Source organism: Vitis vinifera, chromosome 8, assembly GCF_030704535.1.
Source record: "Vitis vinifera cultivar Pinot Noir 40024 chromosome 8, ASM3070453v1".
Lineage (NCBI taxonomy): Eukaryota > Viridiplantae > Streptophyta > Magnoliopsida > Vitales > Vitaceae > Vitis > Vitis vinifera.
In genome coordinates, this window is record NC_081812.1 from 22780522 (window position 1) to 22799320 (window position 18799).

The window sequence follows — 18799 nt, forward strand, 5'->3', positions numbered from 1 at the left end:
TAGCGTTTGACTTCTGCATTTTACTCGTCGGAAAAATAGAAGTAGAAGGAATTACTATTTAAATTATGTGAATTGTCAAACAATGTCTCTAGCATTTGACAAGCTCCCACAAACAAGGCTTCAAATTGGTGCAATATTCATGGAAAAGAAGTAGAAAATACCATAACTCTAGAAAAAGTTGCTCTTCAAAATTTCTCGTACCTGTCTCTAGTCTCGTCCTTTTTAAAAAAAAAATGTTTTAAATGTGTAATTTATTTTTCTGAGAATTAGATTTTTTTTTTATTTGTAAAAAGAAGAAGAAAAAAATTATTTAATTACATATATAATTAGGGTAGGGCTTGACATAACAAGATAATATCTGAACGGGTCTTAAATTTTCGAACCTGTAGTTAACTTGTTTGTCCTTATTTTGAACTCGTCTTTGATGGTGGAGTCATTGTGGGCTTGGGGCACACCTCCTTCCTCAAAATTTTACAACAATAGTATCCTTTTATTTATTTAAGAATTTAAAAAATAAAATAAAAAATATAAGTTTGCACCCCTAAGAAAATAATTTTATATAAGAAAAAAGAATTATATAGAATAAAAAAATTAGGTGAATATGGATACTAAATAGATTTTATAAAATGTTTATTTTTTAAAATTTTTTATTAATATTCATAATATTAATTTTATTTGAATCCTAATATACATTACAAAATAAATTCTAATAAAATATTTTTTTGTGATTTTTATTAGATATCACTCTTAATTGATTTTGTATTTAATTATTTCAAAAAAGTCTACAAATATATTAGTAAAATTCAATAATTTTTCTAAATTTTTATAGAAAAAATTCTGCAAAATCATTAAAAGTTTTATAGTCAATTTTTTTTTCCCTATTTTTTATGTTTAATTTGATGTACTGCAATTTTTTTTTGTTTGTGATTGACATCTATAATTATTTATTTTATTATGAAATATGAAAATTTATATATATATTTATTATAATCCATAATTTTTCTACTTCATCCCCTAATAAAATTTTCAAACTTCATCATTGATTCACTACTCCTCTTATCATAAACAAGGCGGGTATTTGAAAAACCCTACACCGTTGATATTCCTAGTCTTTTTAGATGTTCATTTCATTTTAACGGTTCAAAGGGAACATGGCTCTACAACATCTCATTCACTACAATGCCATTGTTGTCACTTGCCATTGAGATAACCAAAGTCTAAACATTTGAAGATAGTATGAATGTGCATCTAGCAGGCATTATTTTAGATACAGCCCTTGTAGGGTAAAGTTTGGTTGTTTGGTGGGGATGATGGTTCACATTCCTATCAACAACAAACTTTGTTTGGTTGATGCACACAAAGCTGCAACCCCATTAAAGGTTGGCTGCAAACCCCATTACTATATTTGCACACAATTTAAATGCTAGAAGCAAGAACAAGAAAGGAAAAGAAAAAAAGATATATATAGAATGATATGTGGGTGATGATGGCTAAATACCAACATTTCATGACTGGTGACTCATTTCCCATGCCCTTTGGCTTTTTCTTTACAACTAATATCATACTCTAGGAAGGCCTCTGATTTGGACATCCTCTGTTTCTATTAGTGAATAAACCACCAAACACACTCAGGGTCACTTTGAAGGAGTAAAAAATTTGATCCCTTCTTGCTTTTTTTTTACCTTTTTCTTTTGAGATGGGGTTGATCAGAAGTGGGGTTTCTCAACTTGGAATTCTCTTTAAAAACTTAGCTACTGAGGGAGTTGGAGAAAGTGTAGCATTTGAATATGATATCTTTCAGTTCACCCCATGTAGTTTGAAATGAATATGAAGGCTTTTTTTAAGTGGGGTTTAGGCCACCAAATCCTTAGACACACCTGAAGTCTTAAAAAAATTTAATGCTCCTGCCCTGGTGATTATTGTTTGGGTCATGGCAAACCACCATGCCTACCTCCTACCCCACCTCTCATCACCAAACAATTTCATCTAATTTAAGTAGTTTCAGCAATAACATTTATGATGACGATTTTTTCCTTTCTTTAATCTTTGTGGAATATTCGTGAAAGTCATTTATTTGTATCTAAATCTCATTTCTTTATACTAATTACATACATCAATGATTCACATGGGAGTTTGGATATGATTACTTTGAGCTATTTTAGCATTTTCCTACTCATAGACTCCTGATAGAATCCAATTTTGATATCAAATCTTTGGAAAAGATGTAATAAGCTAGTTGGTACCCTTAATCTGAACTTCAATAATGGGCAAGAAGATCCCTCAAAGCTGTAAACAACATTTTTCTAAATCAAGTAGTTAGGGCTCCAAAATTCAATCCTACCATTAGAGGAGAATTCAATTTGAACAATTAAGCCTCAAATGGCAATCAAGACCATCATCTGCCACTAGATTTTTTTAAAACTTAATTTGAAGGATATTATTCATCCACCATACACCATTTGCCTTAGACAAGACATGAGGGTGGTGTTTTCATGGACATTTAAACATATACCCAATTGGGCAAATCTCACCCACATTACCCATTCTCAATCCATCAACTCCTCCCCACTATGCTTATCAATCTCAACAACTAACATCTCCCATTCCCCCCCTCCCCTTACAATCTATAATAATACAAACACATTGTCCTCAACACCACCATTTCACTATGAAGATTGAGCCAATTTTGTTGAGGTAGCCAGGTTGTAAAGAGGAAGATGGTAATACCCATTACCCACCTTTTTCTTTTTCCCAATTTGATCAAAAACAGGAAATGTGTGAGAAAAGAAAGATGGAAAAAAACTTATTTTCTTATGTATAATTGGTCTCTCTTTTTCTTTTTCTTTTTGTTAAAAATTGAAAGAGGCAAACAAGGAAAAGAGGAAATATCAAAAGAAAAATTTTGCAAACTCTCTTTCATTATTGTTTTTTTGCTCATTTGATGTCCCAATCAAATACCACATGTTCTTACACAACCAAACAAAGCATATAACGACACCATAAGAATCAATCTTCAATACCTAAACTAGTGAGTATAAAATAATGCGGGAATAAAAAAGCTACTTAGGAAAGAAACAATTGTCCAACGCCATGGTGTTTTCTTTCCTTCCTTTTTCTCTCCTTCCCCTCTTGTGCAAGTAGTTTTCCCGTTTTGGTCAGTGAAATTTTGAAAAGACAAAAAGGTCAAGAAAAAAAAAATAATAGAGAGAGAAAAATCACCATCAACATAGCCACCGAAAGGTGAGGGTTGAGGTGGTATCAAGTCCACCACCACCCCATTTTCCTATTAAAGGAAAAAGCAAAAATAGCAAAAAGAACTTGAATTCCTTTTTCCCCCCTTTAAACCTTTTTTACATGTGTATTAATACAGACCTGAACAGTGAACAATATAAAAGCACCACTCTCCACCACACCCCACTACCACCAAGAAGAAAGTTAAAAAAAGAAACAACCAAATGGAGGATGAAATAGACAGGATCCATCAGATTCAATGCAACCCACAAAGCTCCAATGCTCAGATCAGTAAGAAATAGATGGCAGATCAATGAGAGGATGTTTGGGGCATAAAGGCATTTAAAGTAAATGATATTACCTTTTTCTAAATTACCAAAGATTTTTTTTTTTCTAAAGTCACTTTTCTTGGGTGTTTGAAAAGAATAACTTATCTACATGTGTTATAAATATGGCAGCATCAGATGAGGAATATCATTACTCTAAAGCTTTCATCTCATCATCTTAAAAAGTAAGATTTCATAAATTCAAGGCAATAAAAATTGTACCAAGCATATGATCTTCTCTAAAAAAGAGTGAAAAAGAATCTAAGCAAAATAACCTTTTTTTTTCCCCACATGACCATATCCCATATTCCACACAATCCCAAATCCCACTAGTGAGATTTGGAATCCACACCACAGCACATGTTCCCATGCCTTGATAATAATAAGTAATAACCCACAAATCAGAACAAAATGGGAATAGAGAGCATCTAAAAAGCACATCAGAAGCAAATATAAAGTACCCACTTCATTCATTAGCATGAAGTGAATTCAATTCCTTATATTTACACATAAATACAGCATAAGGAGTATGAGGAAAGAAGAAGCTACATAATATATCAAAGGGGGACGCATAAAAAGATGCCTTTCATTATAAACAATACCATTAGAGCCAAGGGTAATTGGATGATCACAGCAGTGAACTTTAATAAAATGGTACATCATTGGGGGAACATTGTATCTCCCACTTCCTATCCTTCCTCCTTCCACAGTTTATGGCACCCAAAATTATTGACTCAAAATTACAATATCATCAATAGTACTCGTCTCAAATGTATCTTCCTTTCCCTTTTCTTCAAAAAATTGGAACGGACCACACCATTACAGACTCTTCAAGAGGAACTCCATCACCCTACTCCATTTTTCCCAAAGATAATAATGAATTCAAGGAAATCAACCCAATAGACACAAGTCTACGGTTTCATTCCAATGAAACATGTAGCTGATCAACATAGAAGCAAAAAAATTGTTGATAAGAGAGACCTAAATGTTTAAATATTGTGGGAGAAACACCTTAATTGGGCTCCATTTTTTGAATATACCCAGAGGTTTTTTCTCACCCTTTCTGACTTCTGTAGTAACAATAAATGGTGAAAATGAATTTCCTTTCTGAATTTTTTAACTTCCTTTCTTTCCCCCCTCTGCCTTCCTCTTTCGTTTCTGGTACCTTCTGCTCCATCCACCACCAATAAAACCCAAAAAAGAACAAGTTATGTACCGAAACCTTTATATAGTTCACTGGCTGAGGGACTCAGTAAACATGCATTTTAGTTTACTGAGCCACGAGCTGATCGAGCTGCATCTGCTCAAGCCATGCCCCAAGAACAGCATGGTCGATTGATTCAATTTGAGAATTCAAATTGGAACCATCACTGGATGATGAAGCCTCAGCAGTGTCCAAGGCAGGTGTTGCCGCCTTCTCTTTGGTCTCCGTAGGAGATTCTTTGACGAGTGATTGAACCCATGATAGATCAGGCTCTTCTCCATTGTTCCCAAGCTCAAATGAATTTGATCTTCTGTGCCCACCCAACTCATTTGCATTCATTGCCCAGTCGGGCTTAACGTTGGAGGATCCCCATTTTGACCAGGAATTTATGGGTGAACCAACAATGGCAGAGGAGTTAGAGCCAAGGTCCCGAGAGCTCAGGCTACGAAACTGTTGTTGTTGCTGCTTCTCACGTTGAGCAAACATAGAGGCCCGAGAGCTCATTGGCGAGATAGGTTCCATACTTCGCGGGGACATCCTCCCCGAGGAAGCAAAGGAGGCCTGCAACAAAGGATGGTCAACATTTTTTGGGGAAAAATTTGTGTTGATTGGCGATAACATGCTCTGCTGCTGCTGAAATTGATTTAGAACCGCTGATTTATGCGTTGGGGAGTAAACAGCAGATGCCAATGCTTGATCAGAGTACCGAGGAGATGAGCTCTCAGCTGAAAAGAGCTCATCAAGGTTTGAGGGGGTTAGGGTTTTTGACCGTCCAGAACGGTTCAAAGAATTAGAGTTAACACATGGTTGAGAGAGGCAAGACAGTTCATTTAGCAGTTGATGTTGCTGTATATCAAAATCCAGCATCAAATTGATGTCTTCAGCTGGGATGTCCCTTGCATTAAGGGATGATCTCAAGCGGCTGGACTGAAGATTGCTACCAGGGAGATGCAAGGTTGGAACATTTGGTTGGGCCCAACCCATGGAAGAGTGTGAAACACCATTGGCCGATGGAGACAATGGGGGGGTGAACGGCGAAGGAGACATGACAGAGACAGATGAAGGAGAGCCAGGTATGAGGTTCATGGCTGTTGCAAAATCCATAGCAGTGGCCGTGGAAGAACTTGGGCGAGGAGAAGGAACAGCAGAACCAGTTGACATATACAATGGCCGGAGTTCTTCAGTTGTATGAGCAAAGAAGCAGACTCTTCGATTGCAATTTGTACCATCCTTGCAGAGCCTTGTCCTATACTGAGCTGGATGGAGCCAGCACTCAAAAACTCCATGAGCATACTCACACATATCACCACGCCTGCAAGCTCCCTTTCGGAAATCAGGACAAGGGACACAGCTGTAGTGGAATTTTCTTGGGTCCCTTCTTCGAGCATTTTCACCTGGATGAACAAAAGGGCACTCGGTCCAATCATGGGAGTAGGCACGAGAACAAGGTCGAACCTTGAATGAGAACATTCGAAATTCATCTGTTGCATAGATGCTATTCTTGATATCAGGGAGAGATGGGTCAACAGGATATTCTTTCTTCTCTGATGCACAAGAAATAGGGAGGTCATTTAACTTCACATTCATCGGAGAAGGAGGTGAATCTGAATCAGAAGACGAAGATCCATTCTCTGGAGAAGATGAAAGCGGTGATGAATTTGAATTTGAGGTTACGGTTGAAATGCTCAGGTTCCGCTCAACAGAAGAACCATTGGTTGCAAGGAGTTCTTCAAGGGTAGCCTTGACATCCTGAAGCTTTGGAGGAACAACAAGTACATCAACAGGCCGATGACCATTGGCATCAAGTGAATTAGGATCAGCACCCACTAGTAAAAGCAGTTTCACCACATCAACAGCATTGACAGATCCACCAGATGCAGCACAATGAAGTGCAGTACTTTTATCAAGACCACAGAATCGATTCACGTCAGAGTCTGATAGAGAAAGAATAAGCTTCATTACATCAATACTACCATATGTAGCAGCTACCATTAAGGGAGTTCTATACTCAAGGACCATCTGTTTTGAGCCCTTCTGACGGCCATACCATTGTCCAATTTCATCAACACCAGAAGGCTCGCGCTCAATTGATTGTTTAAAGCGCCCAAAGTCATTGTTTGCAGCAAGTTCAAGCAAACTGGCAAAAGCATCCTCAGTCACAACAGTTAAGTGATTCATGTCTATGTTTGTTGATCTGCTTTCGTCAAAAGAAAAGGAAAATATGTCTGGACCGATCTGTCGTTTAACCAGTCTGATGATACACAGCACATGCTTTCATTCTCTGTAATATAGCTGAAAATTAAAACCTCATCCTTAGAATATAATTCCAGATAAACATTAATCAAACATGACAAATGAAATTAACTACTTCACAGCACTAAAGATAATATGCATCTTCATACATGAAATTCCCAATATATGACATCCAAAGATCTAAGAACATTAAAAAAAGAAAAGAGCAGGAGGAATCGTTCAATTCCTAGAACAGCCACCAGAATTATAAGAAAATGATAAAAATGATACTAGAACCATACGTATCACAAAGTCTGGGGATTTCAACATAAATATCAAAGGAAAACTCAATTTCAGAAAGAAATATGTAGTAATTTAGACAAAGACATAAACATGTTAATTTTGGATAATCAAATTAACTGTCTTAGAAACAAATCATGGTTGGAGGTATCAAAGGGCATAAATTCAAAACAAGACAATATATTTCCCATGTTATGGCTAGCGGAAAGAACAAGGAAAATTCTTTAAAACAACTTTTTTCCCTGAAACTTATCTCCATTTTTATCCAACAGTAGAAAGATTATCCAAGATTAGGCTTTTTCAGAGGTGTTTAGAGTTTGGAGAACAGAATATTGGAGAAGGGAGAAAAAAAATCAGTAACGCTCCCTTTGGTTCCCTAGATGGGAGAGGAAAAGAAACTACAAATTTCAATCGTAGTTTTTCTATTTTTGTTATTTATCCAAATATATATATTTCATTTTTCTCCTTGCCTTTGATTTTCTCAACAACAAAACACACAGTTTAGACTAAAATCAAGCTGGAGCAGGAAGCAAAAAAATGCAATTAAAAACAAAAAGGAAAAAAGAAAAAGAAAAAGAAAAAGAAGGACAATGAAAAAGAACCAATTCCCCAACAAAACCAAAACAAAAGAAAACGCAAACATCAAATACAAGCAAAATAATGAGAACAGGAGACCAAGAACAAATGAACATCCACCAAGCATGCAGTAACTATGATCCGAAGAAAACCTTACCTATTTTGAGCTACAAAGGGAAGAAGCAAGGATCCAAGAAGATCGGAGTACAAAAAATCATTAAAAAATGTTCGAAGAGATCAAAACACGAACAGAAAGGAGGAATAGAGATAGAAAGCGAGATTCATCAAAGAAAGTTTGGGATATCGGTCGGAGACAGGACAATCTTACCAATTTTCGCAGCTAAGAAAGTGAAGAGTAAATCCACCATGTGGATCTAAAGCGAGACTGCGGAAACCAGCTTCAAAGTAGTGTTTGGAAGCCGAGAAAGTGAAGGAAAACTATGAGAAAATTATCAGAACGAGAAAGTTGTGAGCACAAACATAAGAGAAGTGCTTCTTCTCTTCTTCTTCTTCCATCGCCGTTTCCTATGTTCGACAAGTGAAGAAAAAATATATATTTATTATTATTATTACTAACTTTTTTTTTTAGTTGAAAAAATCGCCGATCCAATAAGAGAATAGGAGGATGACAATTTTAAAAACAAAAAGAAAAAGGTGAAATACACTGCAATGGAAAAAGGTGCATGGCACAATCTCATCCGGTTGTGCTCTTTATAATTTATCTTCTGAGTCCAACCAAATCATGCCGCGTCATCATAAGAGGTTATATTCGACATTTCAGATAATTTCTACCCTGATGTGGTATGATGTGATTAGCTGGCATATCTGGGTAATATAAGTCAGGGTATACAAAACTTCTTGAAATTCACCCAAATTCACTCCGCAAGAGGGTTGAATTTTACCAGGTGGTATTTCAGTAAATCCAGCTTTCCAGCGATGTCCTACACCCGGATGACGTGTCAATGATTCATTTGGAGATAAGTCGGTCCTGGCTCTTTTGTATCAAAAGACGAATTTACCCCTAAGTGAGCTTCTAGTAATGTCTCGACACGGCTGAGGGAGCAGGTGGTCCTTCAAAGCGGACCATAGAAGCCATGTAGACTATGGGAAACCGGTTGGCAAGTGAAAAGGCGGTGGAGGTGACCGGTTAGGTGAGTTAAAGGGATTAAGGTAACCGGTGGAAGCGGTAACCTCGCGCGTGCTTGAGGTAGATTCAACTGGATTGAGAAGAGGACTGGAGTCCACCAATCAGATTCTCGGACCTCAGTTTTCTTAGTGTGCGAACGGACTTCAGGCACTAGTCAATTCTGATTAAATGTGGGGTCAAGTCCCGGCAAATCACCCAAAAAAAAACCAGAAAAGAATAAAAATAAAGAAAAAAATAAAAAGAGGATAAAATTAAAAATGGATAAAAATTAATTTTTATATTTTATATATTAAATAAATAAATTTGAAAAAACAACAACCTTGGCAGCCGCCTCAGTTGACTACGAAGGAAAAGCGAAGGAGAATAAATCAATTTTAAAATTTGAGAGAGACTTGCGTGTGTTAGCTCGTATCTGAAGAATGGGTGTGAGCTGTACTTTTTGATGACGTGGAAAGTGTAGGCGCCTCAGTTTTCATGGTACCGTTGATAAGGAGTGATTTGGACATGGCTTGCTTCTGGGCCGTTCGATCTATCCTGTGGGCCCATGTCCGCTCTGATTAAAGTTTTGGAGCCCTCACCTGTTATATTCATAGTACAAGCAAGTCATAAAAATGAGCTTAACCTTGTAATTTGTAATTATAATTTTTAATATAAAAATAGAATCACGTCGAATTAATTTTAAATTTTATTTCAAATTTGAAAAATAAAATCAAAATATTTTTTAACTCGTTTTTTTAAAACTGTAAGAGCTCGAAATGACCCTCCTCCTCCTCCGTATGGGTGCCGCAAAGTGTAGAAAAAGATTAAGTCCATGACATGTAGCTATCTTATTTATTTTTTTAATTGTTTACTTGTCAAATTATTATTTTTGAGATGAAAATAACATAATGATATAAGAATATAACAAAAATAAATAAATTCAAAATTTGTATAACCACTACAACAGTAAATAACTACCTAAAATAACCACCCAGCAAAAATAATATTATTTTTAAATAAAATAATTATTTATTTATTTATTTTGTTAATATAGGCCTCGTTTTCAAAGTTGTGAGATGTGGACATCAAAGGGGAACCAAGTTCTATTTGATAAATACATTCACCAGGATGCATTATACAAATCAAGATAAGGATGTGGGCCCTTTGGATGCCTTTTGGATCGGCCCAATGGACGGTGATTTTGGGACAAGTAGTGGTGGGCCAGGATCTGGGATGGACTCTTATCCAACACCTCATTCTTGGGCCGATGTGACGGGTAAATTTGGCCTGGATTTAATGGTTTCCTTTTCGGGTATCAGAGTGGACCCAATCGATTTGGACCGTACACCTGGCGGGAGTTGATTGCGTGGGTGGCTAAGATCAGGAGATCAATTTTAGGGAAAATCCAAGAAGAGATTTGGTGGTCCACGGACCATGAGAAAGCTGGGTGTGATTTAACGAATGCCCACCGTATCAGGGTGTTTTGGATTAAAAGGGCCCACTGGAGTACTCCTAGGTCAAAATCCACCAAATGGGTCAATCTCAGCCATCCATTATTCCACACTTTTCTTTTTTTCTCTATTCCATAAAATATAATGATGCTCTTACATATATTTCAAACATTGATATGCGATAATTTTTGTAAAAATAAATTTTAATCAAAAATAAAATTTTATAATGTCCGCCTCCTTACTCCACAAGTGTGAAGTATTCCACTATTTTAATATTTTTCTCAACTAACAGTTTTGCTATCTTTCTTTACACTTTGGTTCATTAGGTTTCAATAGATCCTTACCATATTCAAAGTGCTCTCCCGAGACTTTACCGACTACTTTTCACTAGCTTAATAATATACAAGAACAAATGACAATTAAAGTCAATGCATTAAGATGATTTGACAATTTTTGGAGTAAATACACTCAATAGTGAATTATTTTTTTAAAATCACGAGAATGATATTTCAATAGTTGCTTCCTTCATAAATGAATCATGAGAGTCTCATGTAAATGATTCAGATCGAATCTAATTATTAGATAAAGTCGTAATTCAACTTATTTACTAGTTCATTATGGAACAAATAGTTAATGAACACTTTTCAATGATTGTTTGACGTCAAAACATCGATCAAGTACAGTTTGACCTCAATCATACTTCAACTATTAGGCACCACGTAAAAAATGCACGAGTTTACCCTTATTTAGTCAAATGCTCAAGTCAATTATACAAAAAACATAGATAATTATTATATAGATAACATTTAATGGCCAAATTAATTCAAATTAAAAAAAAATAAAATTGTTTAATGCTAAAAAACACATCAAATACAAGTTTTTATCATTAAAATAATCAATTTTAATTTTCATTGAAATAATAAAATATGCATAAATGAGTTATTTTGAAAGAAAAAAAACCTTTTAAAGAGTTCATTATTTTTTTATTTAAAAAGGTTTTATGTTAAAAGGTATTTATTCTTATTATTTAGCACCATGGTAGAGCTTCCTAAGAGAACCCACGTATTATTTTGAGAAGAGTCCTCTCCTTTTTAGCTAGACATGAGTTGTATAGGTTATTATTATTATTATTATTATTATTATTATTTATTTTTATTGATTTGAGATGATTTTTTGTTAGTATCATACTTGAAAGTTAAACCTTAAATCTAGGTCGTTATTTTCTTATGTTTTGTTTATTATAAAAAGACATATAAAAATAATTTATTAACCTCAAATTTATTTACTTTTATTTCATTCACTTTTTTCTCTTTGTGTTTTTCTCTTATTATTTTTGTTCAAATTTTCCAAAAATAGTTATTGAGAAGACTTTTAAAAGGAATTATTAATTAATTTTTAAAAGTAAAATTTTGTTTGGAAACTTAAATAAAAAATATTTTTAAAATTTATTTTTTGTGAATATATTATGCATTTGGATTATAATTAAAAAAATCAAACTATTCTCCATATTTATACTTGATTTTGAACACATTTTACTAAAAAAATAAAAATTAAAACCCCTTCAAATTTATTATAAAAGGACAACACATTCTTCAAATTATTTTTTTTCCAAAAAAAAAAACATGGTTTTAGTAAAAAAGATTGTCAAACATACTTATAATAGAATAAATGTGTTATATTTAATATATATATTCAACAATAAATTCAAAATGGCCAATAAATTTTTATTTTATTTTTATAACATTGCATGAATGATATAAAGAAATGTGGAAGTTCATTTATTGGAGACAAATTTATAGCAACCCATTCGATATCACATCAAACTTTGAATTTGAATCACTAAAATATATGATGAATGCTAATGAATATATAACTCAAAGATTCAAAACAATGAGATCAAATATAAAGTATAAATCAATTAAACATCAAATTTTAAAAGAAAAATCTAATTAAGATAAAATAAAAAATTAAAAAACACGGAACACCTTATGATCCGTTCTCTCAACTGTGTAAATATTATTTGTTTTGAATTCAAAAGAACGTCGTGCCTTTAAAACGCATTTGCAAAAGTAAAAAGGAACTCAAAAACTTTATTCTCTATTTAATGTGAAATATTACAATCACTTCTTCATACATAATACAATATCCTCGTTATGTAAAACGGGATAATAAACACCAACATTGAGGTCAATAATCGATTTTAATACAATTTATAACGACACACATCTAAGTGTGTAGATATTAGTTACTCTGAGCCTAAAAAGAATATCATAACTTTAAAACACATTTACATAATTAAGATGAGTTCATATTTATATAATATAAAAAACTTTATTATTCGTTGATATAACATTTTACAATCACTTCCCATTGAAATACAAAATCCTCATCATATCTTATAAAATTATAAAATCAAATAGATTGATATCCCTCATAGAGTCAAACAAACGAATACCCTGTATGAAGCCAAACAAACCTCCATATCGAAGTCGAAAATTGATTTTAATATTATTTATAACGATTAATTTCTAATCATTTTTGTCAACTTTAGGACTAATGAACTTTTATGATTTTAAAACATGTTTATAAAGTTAAAAAGTATTGATACATATATAACATTAGAAACTCTATATTTTAAGAGACATCACAATTGTTGACTTTATCTTATTTTCGCTATGATTCTTTGAACCCATAAGTTTTCGTTATGATTCTTTGAACCCCGTAGGTTTTCGCTATGATTCTTTGAACTCGTAAAATGATGAGTCATCCGGTTTTGAATCTTCCACGAAAATATGGCCAAATTCATAAAAATGGAAGGTGTCAAAATCCAGATATTAAAATTAAAGGTGGAGGGTCGTCTCCAATCTCCATCACCCAAGTGAATACCAATGTGAATGTTAGGTCCACCGCTTCTGTCCACAACTCATACTTCCCAGACCGAGTTTGGGCCCACAACATGGGCCATGCAATTGAGATGGCTTCATTCTTTTAACGTCTAATGTGGCCCAAATTATTGGCAGTAGGCCCAAATCCAGACCAAGTCATTGGGCCTAGTGAGGTCCTTGCCCTAACTCAAGAATCTCATTTTGCAAATGGTTAAGATGTGTTTCACAATTATTTTAAAAAACGTTTTTAATCTTTTTAACATTTTGAACAATAAAAATTTTTAAGTGTTAAAAATATTGGAAGCATTTCCTAAAATTATTGTCAAACATGTTTTAAAAGTGCATTCGATAATAATTTTATAAAGTATTTTTAACATTTCTAATACTTAAAAGATAAAAAATTTCAAATGTTAAAAAATTTAGAAACACTTTTTAAAATCACTACAAAACATACTCTTAGAGTGTGTTTGATAGTAATTTTAATAAGTATTTTTAATATTTATAATATTTAAAAAATAAAATTTTTTAAGAGTATTAAAAAGACTAAAAACACTCCCTAAAATCACTATCAAATACACTTTAAGTCTTATTTTTCTTTACGCTCTAAATGAACATTTTATTGACTCAAGGTTTATTTTGTATCTTTCATTAATTTTGATAGCGAAAAAAAAAATCAATAATTTACACAATGAAACCTACTACAAGTAGATAAATTACATTTCGAACCCATATCAACATATCATGACAAAATATTAGAGATTTCTATATGTCGAGCTATGCTTGTCTGATTCCCGGCGATGGCTTGGACTCGGCTCTATATAAGCCAATTTGGGCTCCCATGAATGTGGAATTCGGCCCATTTTGAGCCATCTTGGGTCGAGCCAATAATATGAGCCCGAACAAATCCAAACTTCGGCCCATTTTAACCTCGTAGCCCAACATGTTGATTCCTAAAATAATTTTAGGTTTTATTTATTAACATAATTCTCTTAGGAGGCCTAGCCTCATCCTAAGATCGAAATCTCTCGATCCTATCCACAATAGAATAAATATAATCACACTTTACAGGTTGTTTGAGTTACTTTTAATAATGAGGTTAGGTATAAGCCTATTAAAAAATAAGTACCCACTTCTTTTCATCACATGCGTTTCTTTTTCTTTTTCTTTTTTAATAAAAAAAATTAAAAAGTCAAATCATGTTTTTTGTTCATGAATCAAGGCTAATTCTTAACTTTTTAAAAAAAATTATTTTCATATATTTGACTTTATAAAAAGTTTACGACACTGATTTAATATCGTATCAAATAATCTCTTATACTAACATAATGTTCCCACATATCGGGGTTGAGGATCAATTATGATACCATTTATAATATTTGTATTCAATCATACAGATGTTGTCTACTTTAGATGTAAATGATTTTTACGTTTTTAAAACTCGTTTACAAGATTAAGATAAGTCTATATATATATATATATATATATATATATTTTTATTTATTTATAATTTTCTCTCTTTTTTAATATGAGATATCACAATAAAAATAAATAAAATTATAATATAATAATGTAAATAAATAAAAATACGCGTGACAAAAGTAATACCCGATTCATACATGGCAAGATTATGTGAGGACTTTGACTTTAAAAACATTATAATTATGTGTGTATGACACAATCCCATTGTAGACTTTAATGGTTAAAAATTGAAAAGAGATTAATTATTAATAAAAATGAAAGAATTCCACCTGTTGACTACAAATAAATCATCTTAATTTGTTAGTTGAAATGTGCCCACTTTTTAGTCTTCATATAACATGACCAAGACCATAACCAAGACCATAGAACTCTGCTCGGTATATATATATTTAAATACCATATTAGAAAATGATTTTAGAATAGTTAAACGAAAATTTTAATATTTTGAAACTCTTACATAAATGTGAGAAAATAAAGGTTAATCTTAAAAGAAAACATTAAAAAATGGGGTGAATTGAGATTCATTTTTTTTAAAACACAACAAATTTAAGTACAAAATAAACAAATAAAAATAGATAAAGTTAGATAAATCAAACTCAAATTTTATAGTGGTTTTACACTTCCTTACCTATGTTCACTCTCTTCAAGCTCCTAATCGAGTGAGAATTTCATTAACTTGAAACTTCAACCAAGCTTCTAATCACCTTTACACTTAGATTCTGACTCCAATGGACTCTTACACAATATTTTCAAGTATCAACTCATTTAAAGACTTTATCACTTAGATAACAAGTTTAAGTATCTCAACCTAATTCAAAAATGGCTCAAATACAACTCAAGATTAGGATGAATCATAAAAGTGCACCAAATAATATGCAAATAGAGATTTAATACACCAATAAAAGAACGAGAGTTTTTAAGTTAAGAACAAATAGGTAAACAAATAAATTCATATGTTTTCTTACTCATAAATGTAGTGAAACTCTCTATTTATAAGTTTCTAACATCGGAAACCAAAAAACAACCTCGACTGGTTGAGTTGGGGGTTGACCGGTTCGCTAGCCGTTTGAGCATTTAATGCTTGGCAGGTGACTGTTACCCTCAATCGGACCTCAATCGGGAATGGGTAATCGGTCGATTGGTATCTTAGTCGGTTGAGCCGATTTGGCCAGTGTCTCGACCAGTTCACTATTTTTGCTCTAAAAACTTGTATTTTTCTGGTATTTTTACTTCTAGCACTTAGACAATGTCTTTAGATAAAATTATATGCTAATTTTGAAACGTTTTGCTTAAGGTTCATTTGATAGATATCAGATTTTGATAGAAATGTAACTTTAAAGCATAAATCGAGTTTTTCAAATATACATGAAATGATATGTAAATCCTAAGTGCACTCATGCATTTATCTTACATATGTTTTCTATTATTAAAGGTCTTGATCTTGCATCCATTAAGTCATCCGATGAATTTTCAAATTAACACCTTAAATTATTTGTAATTTAAACCAATTAGTAACTTGACCATCTTTGTTATCATCAAAACATGATTATGAGAACCATTAGGCTAACAAATTGAGTTTTGGTAATGTTTTAAAATCCACTTTTCAAAACTTACAAAATTGTTTAGACTAGTATTTAGTATGCGATCTTTTTCAAAAATTACTTTTTATTATATCCTCATATTAACAAATTATTTGTAAAAATATTTATATTAAAGGTGTTATATGATGACGCTACAATTGAGCTAAGATTTCGTCCGTTAACAGAATTAGATAAGCTTAACAACAATTGATTGAATAGAGATAAAAGTCATGATTCGAGTGATCTAAAAGTCTCGTGTGAATTGATTTTTACTTGATATTTTTAAAAGCTCTTCTCTTCATAATTACATGCATCTTGATGTCAACTTTTCATGTACCGATATTGACAAAGCTCTTAAGCATCCAATGACTTGTCAATTTAAGTAAAATACTTGACTTATATATTATCACGATTTAGAAGTACCTTTAGGAAGATCACTCTTTGAGATTCTACGAGAAGTCCATCATACCAAACTTACGATATGAACTCTTCATGCATTTGATAAAATTTGGACCGTCGAGTAAATATGAAAGTATATGAAATCAAGGTATAAAATAATAAGATTAAGTACAAAATAACAACACTCAACACACGTGGCATTTTCTTAATGGTGGGCGCTTTTTCAGCATGGTTTCTACCAAACTAGTAACATTTTGCTAGGCTTTCATTTTAATGGGGGCCTGGGACTGTCTATGGTACGTTGGTACTTGATGCTGTTTCAACTCTTTCTGTGAGTCATTACGAACTTAGAGACGTGAATGCTTTTCTAAGTTGGCACCTTTGGCATTATTATCCTCTGATAATGGTTTTTCAATATAAAGTTCTTTTGGTTGTTGGTGGACAAAACCACAGTGAAAAATAGAAAATTAGAATAAATAAAATCCTTATTTACATGACACAAAAAATAAAAAATTCACTTTATCAATGGTTTGAATATAACTTATTGGGAGTAGAATGAATAAATGAGGCGTCTTTGATGATTATTTTTTAAAGAATTTTTTGTTTTTCATAATAATAATAATAATAATAATAATTTTTTATTCATAAAAATATAAATTATTGGGTATATTTGGTTATCACAAAATACAAAAGAAAGAAAAAAAATGCCAAAAAAATGACTTTTTCGTGTTTGATTTTAATATGATATATATATATATATATATATATATATATATATATATATAATTAAAATTAGTTAGAAATTTATATATTTTTAAATTATTTAATTTTAAAATAAGTGAAATGAATTTGAAATATCATATAAAATAATTTATTGATTTTAAGTTGTTTTTTTTAGCTTCTTTAATTTTTTTCCGTTATTCTTTTCTATTTTATTTCCCTTGTATTTTTTTCTCATATTTTATGAGAACCAAATATAGCTATAATGTTTTTGAAGAATATTTTATAATTGTTTTAATGAATTATTTAAAAAAATAATTATATAAATATAAAAAAAATTAAAAATAAAATATTATTTTTAAAAACATAGAAACAATTAAAACTTAAAAGTATTTTAGATTGTCAAATAAAATTTATATTTATAATTAAATACATCTCTTTTAAAAAATAAACTCTTTTAAATAAATATTTAAGGATTTGTTTGATAATTAATTTTAAAAATAGTTTTATGATGTTTTGTAAAATAAAATTATGTTTTGAAATAAAAAATGTTTTTTATTTGTTCTTAATATTTTTTAAGTATGTTTTAATTTTTTTTTGTCTAGTGTTTTATTTTTAATATTTTACACATTTATATAATTATTTTTTTTTTTAAATCTTTAGAAAATAATTTAAAATTTTTTTTTTTGAAAATACCATATTTTTTATTTTTATAAACAGAAAACATAAAATAGTTTTTTATTATCAAAAATATTTTTTCTATTTTTTTGTTGTTTTGGACTAAAAAATAGTTATTAAACAAGTCATGACTTTCCTGTTTTAAGTAATTAATATGTTTAAAAAATTGATTTTAAATAATTAATTTAATAAAAATATATTATAATAAAAATAATAATAATAACAACTAGAAGTTGTTTTATATAAATTTATTTTTTAAATAGTTGGTAAATAAAAAAGTTCGAACTTTACGGAGGGCTGTCCGACATTCCAAGTTGTCCAGCCCGTGGTACATCCAAAAGTCAAAGAAATATACTTCTCTTAGATACGGTCCAGTCCACACATTTAATTGGGTTTTCATTTTCCTTTATTATTATTATTTTTTTTTTAATAATCGTAAAAAATAAAATAATAATGAAAATATCAATCTCACTATTCTTGAGAAGAAGATTTAAATAATTAATTATTTAAAAATATTTAAAAATTTTAGTAATTAGGCACATATTTATATTAAATTATAATTTCTTTTTATGAAAAACTATATATTTGGCAAACAGCAGAGAAAGCAAAAAG

The 18799-nt window shown here is 31.5% G+C and overlaps 1 protein-coding gene across 2 annotated transcripts; it reads right to left on the bottom strand.

The window, feature by feature from the left end:
- Nucleotides 1-4112: 4112 nt before the first annotated feature.
- On the bottom strand, nucleotides 4113-8555 carry LOC100258822 (zinc finger CCCH domain-containing protein 30). 2 transcript variants are annotated; one of them, XM_002277711.5, is made up of 2 exons: nucleotides 8198-8555; nucleotides 4113-7053 (listed from the first exon to the last, which is right to left on the bottom strand). In XM_002277711.5, the coding sequence occupies exon 2, from the start codon at nucleotides 6937-6939 to the stop codon at nucleotides 4828-4830; it is 2112 nt and encodes a 703-aa protein (XP_002277747.2). In that variant the 5' UTR covers nucleotides 6940-7053; nucleotides 8198-8555; the 3' UTR covers nucleotides 4113-4827. The 2 variants fall into 2 exon arrangements, with proteins under 2 accessions (XP_002277747.2, XP_010653797.1); XM_010655495.3 differs by having other exon boundaries at nucleotides 4113-7042; nucleotides 8198-8549.
- Between the last annotated feature and the right edge of the window lie 10244 nt (nucleotides 8556-18799).